Source organism: Macaca mulatta, chromosome 14, assembly GCF_049350105.2.
Source record: "Macaca mulatta isolate MMU2019108-1 chromosome 14, T2T-MMU8v2.0, whole genome shotgun sequence".
NCBI lineage: Eukaryota > Metazoa > Chordata > Mammalia > Primates > Cercopithecidae > Macaca > Macaca mulatta.
The window spans coordinates 15,386,399-15,394,076 of NC_133419.1; the positions used below are offsets into that span (position 1 = coordinate 15,386,399).

The following is a 7,678-nucleotide window of genomic DNA, read 5'->3' on the forward strand; positions in this document are numbered from 1 at the left end:
AAATAGTTTCAGCTTTAGGAGCCACAGGCAGTTTCTGCCACACATTCTTCTCTGTGGGTTTTTTTGTTTGTTTTTGCAACTCTTTAAAATGTAAAACCCTTTCTTAGCTCATGGGCCATACACAAACAGGCTACAAGCTGGATTTGGACCATGGGGGGTAATTTGCCAATCCCTGCCCTTGACTCACACAGGACTGTCACACGAGCGAAAAACACCACCACCTTACTGTGTTAAGCAGTAGTTACCCTACTTTATGGACACACATACCACCTATGCCACCACCAAGCAGCCAAACTGTCCCCAAATTATCTGTTGTCTCTTGTTCTGCAGAGAAATGGGGGATGGGGGACAACTGATATCCGGGGTTTGGTTGGACACGCATGAGCAATTGCACCTGCACTGAAGCCCAGTGAGTCCTTATTGCTCCCCCTAGCCTAATGCTAACTAACAAACTGCAAGGGAACCTTTTCTTGAATTCCAAATCAGAAACCCAAAATCAAAACTGAATGATTCTAGAAAAATGCTTGAATCTCCATCAGCTCTTCCTCTACTGCCTGACACTCAATTGCATTCTTTGAGAGACTCAAGAAATGAACTCAAGTTGTCAAATAGATTGGATTGATACATGGAGAACAACATTCAAAGAGTTTAAATGAATAAAATAATTTTTAAATGTCTCATTACTTCTTTTGCTAGTGTATATTAATGCACATTCATTCATTAAAAAGATTAAGAGAATACTCGCTTCAGCAGCATATATACTAAAACTGGAATGATACAGAGAAGATTGGCATGGTCCCTGCATGAGAATGACACACAAATTTGTGAAGCATTCCATATTTTTTTCTTTTTGATACAGAGTCTCGCTCTGTTGCCCAGGCTGGAGTGAAGTGGCGCAATCTTGGCTCACTGCAACCTCCGCCTCCCAAGTTCCAGTGATTCTCCTCCCTCAGCCTCCCGAGTAGCTTGGATTTCAGGCACATGCCACCGCATCCAGCTAATTTTTGTATTTTTAATAGAGACAGGATTTTACCATATTGGCCTGGCTGGTCTCAAACTCCTGACCTCAAATGATCCACTCACCTCGACCTCCCACAGTGCGGGGATTACAGGCATGAGCCACCATGCCCAGCCACATTCCATATTTTTAACAAACCTGCACATGTACCCCCTGAATATAAAAGTTGAAAAAAAAAATAAAAAGATTGAGAGAGAGAATCTCACAGCTATCTAACTCCTGGAAATTTCTGAACCTATTCATTTTTTAACTCAGTGAAGTGGTTTATCCACAGTTCTATGCCTGCCAGTTCCTCATTCAAGCATTCTTCAAGGAGACCCTGAGTGCCAGGCATGGTACTAGGCATCAGGCCTCTAACCCAAAATGAGTTGCAAGTCCTGCCTTTTAAGAACCGTGTCTTGGCCGGGCGCGGTGGCTCAAGCCTGTAATCCCAGCACTTTGGGAGGCCGAGGCGGGTGGATCACAAGGTCAGGAGATCGAGACTATCCTGGCTAACATGGTGAAACCCCGTCTCTACTAAAAATACAAAAAACTAGCCGGGCGTGGTGGCGGGTGCCTGTAGTCTCAGCTACTTGGGAGGCTGAGGCAGGAGAATGGCGTGAACCCGGGAGGCGGAGCTTGCAGTGAGCCGAGATCACGCCACTGCACTCCAGCCTGGGAGACACAGCGAGACTCCGTCTCAAAAAAAAAAAAAAAAAAAAAAAAAGAACCGTGTCTTTTAGGAAAGATAGAGAAGTACTCAAGGGTTAGGACAGACATGTGATGAGCTAATTGCAATGTGTCTGGTAGAACAAAGTAGGGCACAGTGAAGTTGGCATAGAAGGAAGATAGGACAGGTAAGATCAAGAAACAATTTCCCAATTAAATCGCACTGAGGGTGGGGGACGGTGGAAAGAAGGCAATCCTTAACTGACAAAACCAAGTACAGTGGAGGGAGGGGGAGGCACCCCAGCAAGCCAGGGGAGAGGCAGGTGGAAGTAGCTAATATGCCCAGAGGAATCGTTAGAAGAGGTTGTGAGGTCCACGGAAAGAGTCAGGAGAGCATAGTGGTTAAGGCTACATTCAGGCATTAGACCACCTGATGCCTTCAAATCTCAGCTCTACCACCTTCTAACTGTAATCAGATGAAAGCAACCTAGATGGGAGGCAATGCCTAACCCAACAATGAATTTCTGATGGAATCATTTAAGACATCAGAGACAAGTCCAATGAGAAACTATTTCTGAACAAGAGTTTCAGAGCATCCAAATTCTACTCCTCTTCCCCCCCCGCCCCAACACTTCTTCAGGTCATGTGTTGGTAGAAAGATGAGCTTCTCTCCAAAAAAAGGAGAAAGGAGTCTGGGCGCGGTGGCTCAGGCCTGTAATCCCAACACTTTGGGAGGCGGGCAGATCATAAGGTCAAGAAATCGAGACCATCCTGGCCAACACGGTGAAACCCCGTCTCTACTAAAAATACAAAAATTAGCTGGGCGTGGTGGTGGGCGCCTGTAGGACATGCCCTACAGTAGCTGGGCAGGGCGCCCCAGCTACTCAGGGGGCTGAAGCAGGAGAATCGCTTGAACCCGGAAGGCGGAGGTTGCAGTGAGCCGAGATCGTGCCACTGCACTCCAGCCTGGTGACAGAGCAAGACTCCGTCTCAAGAAAAAAAAAAAAGAAAGAAAGAAAAGGTCATTTATGGAACCCCTCCCATGGGCTAGATTCTGATGAGCTGATACTATCTCGCTTCATCCCCACAATACTGTACTATGATCCTATGAACTCTTCTTGATATAGAGGTGTTATTTGTCTTAGTTTTCATGCAATTGAAATAACTGAAGGCTCAGAGAGACCGTAAGTAACTTGCACAAGATCAAAGAACTACATGGCACAGAGAAGAGCCAAACCCCAGAGCTTCTGACAAAAAAAGCCTGTGCTTTCCCTCCACACCGTGCCATTTTCCTCTGCCATTTCATTTCACCCAATGACGACGTGCCTGCAACCCTGGCTCCCTGCCCTGACTCGGAGGTTAATTTCCCTGCAGCTCAGAGCCCCGCCAAGGCTGGAGGAATATCCCACAGGCTCCAGTGAGCTGCAAAGCACAGTCACACTCCCAGGGCTATTAACAGCATCCGCTTCCTCTCCAGGGTTCAGGGAACTTTATCCGCCAAGTGCCATGCAGGGAAAAAGCGGTCAACCGGAGAGGAGAGGGTCACACGGGGCAATCACTAAATAAGGAGAAAGGCCGCACAGGAACTTGGCCCAATTTGATGTCCTCAAAAGATAGTGCTCCCTGGCTAAGATTTTCCCTAACAAATATGGAAAAACAGTTTGAAGCCCATGCACAAAAATTAAAACTTGGTTCCTGCAGCTATTTGCTTGTGCAGCTACATGACAAGCCTGGTGAGAGAGGCTGGATTTCTCCCTCTCTCAGTTCTCTCCACCTGGCATCTAGGGGACTGGTCCCAAAAAGTGAAAGGAACTGGAAAAGAAACTTACTAAGATCCAGGAAATGATTTCAAAAAAACAGCCAACAAACCAAGGTGAGCAGGCACAGCGGGTAGGTGTCATGAGACAGACAGCGGGGCTAGGAGATGCCCAGGATGAAGCCCAGAGACCTGCTGTCTGATTCCTCTTGGGTCCAGCTCATCGCATGCCTGCTTCCCCACTACCACTGCAACGTGACAGCAGCAGCACATCTCATTTTCCAACATGCAGACAGCCCCCTGTGGTAACAGCACCGTCTCTGAAATCAATAGAGCTGCATTTGACCCTACCTCCGTCAGACCGTAGCTGTGAGCTTGTGACTTTGTGAGTTTGATCTTGCTGAGCCTCAGTGTCTTCATCTTCAAATGGGGAGGATAACATGTACATTGCTGGGCTGGACCAAAGATGGAAGGAGACGGCATTAAGGGAAAGTAGGGCCTTTGCTCCTTTTGCTCCCTCTACCATTTCTGTGTGGCTTCCTCCTGCACTTCCTTCAATTCCCTGCACAAGGCCACCTTCACAGAGAGGCCCTTTCTGACCACCTATCTGAAAACGCAATTCCTTTCACTCTCTGATTCTCTTCTCAGTTTGATTTTTTGCGTCACAGCCTCATTGCCATCTGGTAGATATTTGTTTATCTGTAACATCATGCACATACACACACGTTCATGCAAAAGGAAGCTCCTTGAAGATAGTGCCTTTGTTTGTTCATCACTGTATTGCCAATGCCAAAAGAGTCACTGGCATGTAGTCTACACGCAATAAATATATAGTGATGTAATAAAAGGATGGTCGCATGCTCCTGGCATCCTGCTGACCCAGCGTACTTAGTTTCCTTTCCATTTCTAGCTACCTGTTTTCAAGGAAATTGAAAGAAAAGGAAGTTCACCAATACTTACAGAAAAGTCAATCAATTTGGGTGTTGTCCATGAGATTACTGCCAATGGACTATAAGACTGACAATGCCTGAAGGAATGACGTCTTGTATATCTGGAGCAGCCTGCTCTCATGGCCTTGGGTGGGAGGCAAACTGAATTGATTTCTACATATAATTTCTTTTTCTTAGCTACAGAATTTAATTTTAAATTTCCCGGAAAGTTGTACTCTATCAGCTGTTTTCAAACTCTGTTCCACCAAGTCCTAGATTTGCTTAGTTGCCAGGTAGCTGGGAAGATGAAGGGACCTAGCATGTGAGGCTCTCAAAAGCCCTGCTTCAACCAGCTAGTAAGTGACAGAGTCCAGATGAGAATCCAGCCCAGTGTGACTCCAGAGCCCACCATCTTTCCATCATACCACCTCCCCAGGGAGGCTGATATTCCTAAAATAAAATCTGATCAATTAACTGGGTACTTCTGTCATTATTCCAGGGGCTTCAATACTGAGCACATACAATCTGTTCCTCAAAGCTACTGATATATAGTCTCCCTATGATGGGAACAAATGGGAAATAGAGGTATACGAAAATAAGTGGGAGGCTTCTCCAGCCATATATATGACAGAGATCCCAGACCCAAACCAAGCCAGAGAGTCCACCATGGCAGACAGGAACCAAGGTGAGAATCAAGCTTTCTGAGCTTCTAGCTCCTAATCTCCAGGCAGGAATAACACCTATTCTTGTTGTCTGTCAGAACATTCTGTGAATTGATGGGATAGTGGATGTGCGGGTTCTTTGAAACTTGAAAGTTACACTCTGGTAAAACCTGTTTACTCTTTTGCTTCTATTGCTTATGGACTATATGATGACCACAGAATTTCAATAAAGGGACAGCATGGGAATGGCCATCTGGTAGGACTCTGGGAATCGTCATGAAGCTGCCCTGGAATAACAAAAGCAAATTAATTTTCTTTAGATTGTAGGTTTATTTGAGGTGGCTTGAGGAGGCAAACAGAGATGAAGGATAACTAAAACCCCACAAAGTCTCTTGGCACCCCTACTCTATATGAGCTTAAGCAAATCAGTTGAATTCTGTGTGCCTCCATTTTCTCACTTGAAAACTGAGTTGATATTTAAAACCACAATGACTCTGTAAAAGAGCTTTTGGGCTGGGCACGGTGGCTCACACTTGTAATCCCAGCACTTTGCAAGACCGAGGTGGGTGGATCACTTGAGGTCAGGAGTTCAAGACCAGCCTGGCCAACATGGTGAAACCCCGTCTCTACTGAAAATACAAAAACTAGCCAGGCATGATGGCACACACATGGTAATCCCAGCTACTCAGGAGGCTGAGGCAGAATTGCTTGAACCTAGGAGGTGGAGGTTGCAGTGAGCTGATACCACACCACTGCACTCCAGCCTGGGTGACAGAAGGAGACTCTGACTCAAAAAATAAAAATAAATAAAATAATTTAAAAACTAAATTTAAAAAAAAATTTTTAAAAGAGGTTTTGAACAAAAAAATAAAATGAGATTACAAACTGGGAAAACTCTAAAGAAAAGATCGGGCTATACAGAAGTCAGGAATCATACCTCTAGATTTGGTATCCATTTGATTGATAACATTCCTCTTCCATTCACCACACCTAGGGTACTCTTTGGATATGAGCCTCTAGAGGAGCCACGTACCTGCCTCCCACTGCTTCTCTAGTTTCCTAGTGTCTTCTCTGGCTGAAGCACCAAGGCCAAGCATACTCAGAACCTTGGAACTGGTGGCCAGGACAGGTTATTGAATCCCACTGAGGAACAGAGACCCCAAATTCAAGGATCACAGCTTCTCTGAACCAAAGGGAGAGGGCACAGATCTGCCACTGGCTGAACTGGAAAGAGAAGAAACAAGAATTGTCGCTGGCTATAAAATGCCTCATACTCCACGTATGTGCCTATAACTCCCCTGGGGGTGACCCATGGGACCAGTTCTCCATGGAGGTTTAAAGCTCTCAGACAACAAAGAAGAGAAAATAATAAATTATGAAAAACTTTATCCCAGAGGGTATGCAGAAGCTACGTGGGAGTCCCAAATCTGTAGATTAGGATGACGGATGCCTCAGAGTGGAGGATGAAGGGCCAACCAGGGAAGATTCCGTGACACCTAGACTCTTTGCCAAGGTCTCTGGCTCCAAACTATTCTAGAATATGGTGACATGAAATCTGTACAGTTCAGATTTATCATGGATGCAGTGAGGCCTTCCTCACTAGAGTGGGTCAGATATCACCATCCACCTACCTGCCCCCTATCCCCACTCTTGGAAAATAATCTTCAATGATAACACCAGACATCACTGAGTAACCACTCTGGGCCAGGCTCTGTGCAATACAGATGTGAAGTACCAGCTTCAACCCTTAAGGAGCTTACAATTCCATAGAGGCTGTGACTTAGGGTCACTTTTATCCTGAATGTTACTGTGCCAAATTGCCTTCCTTTCAAAGAGTTACTGTGGGGCATTTGATGATTGTTTGCAGGCTGGGCAATTGTTTTCCCCAAAAGGGAAATACGGGGTTATTTCAATATAAAGCAAAAAGAACATCAGGGATGGTGAGTATCCACTATGTTTGATCACAGAAGGCAGCCGGACCAAAGCTGGCAAAGCCCAAAGGCAATATAGATGACTTGTTCTTTAACACATCCTCAATGCATAGGATCATTTTCTTTGATCCTATGTCCAATCTTAATATTGTTTTAGGTACAAAACAATATTTGTTTTTCTTAAATTTGTTTCAGGTACAAATATCTTGTCTTCCTAACTAAACTATAAAGATCTTTTACGACAGGGCTATGTCTTATATTTTCTGCATTCCCAAAGAGCCTAGTGCAGTACTGCTCGGTGTAAAACATCATAGACTTACGATAAAAGAAAAAGTTTAGCTGAATTAAATTTAAAGGAGTTTAGTTGAGCAATGAACAATTCGTGAATTGGGCAACCCCCAGAATCACAGCAGATTCACAGAGACTCTGGGGTGCCTCGTGATCAGAACAAATGTGTAGACAAAAAAGGTAAAGTGACATACAGAAATCGGAAGTGAGGTACAGAAACAGTGAGATTGGTTACAGCTCAGCGTTTGCCTTATTTGAACGCAGTAACATTCAGCAGTCTGTGAGTGGTTGAAGTATGGCCGCTAAGATTAGCCAACACTCAGCTATTGTTACAGGTGCACACTAGTAAGCTGTGTTTTCAATTTTATGTATTATGACGATGAGGTCTACAAAATTGTATATAATTCTCATTCCACCATAATCTATTACGCTAGGTTACAGCTCAT

At 44.8% G+C, this 7,678-nt stretch overlaps 1 protein-coding gene and 1 non-coding gene across 2 annotated transcripts in view; one reads left to right on the forward strand and one right to left on the reverse strand.

Annotated features, from left to right (window-relative positions):
* The window catches only part of OR9Q1 (olfactory receptor family 9 subfamily Q member 1), a 126,348-nt gene extending 122,349 nt beyond the window's left edge, over positions 1 to 3,999 (reverse strand). The window contains exon 1 of the mRNA XM_015114144.3: positions 3,774 to 3,999. Coding sequence (XP_014969630.2) covers positions 3,774 to 3,905 — 132 coding nt within the window. The 5' untranslated portion in view covers positions 3,906 to 3,999. The remainder of the gene's footprint in view (positions 1 to 3,773) is intronic.
* Positions 738 to 844, forward strand: LOC114672465 (U6 spliceosomal RNA). The gene has a single exon (XR_003722881.1). It is a non-coding gene; the product is annotated as a U6 spliceosomal RNA (small nuclear RNA).
* Positions 4,000 to 7,678: the final 3,679 nt, after the last annotated feature.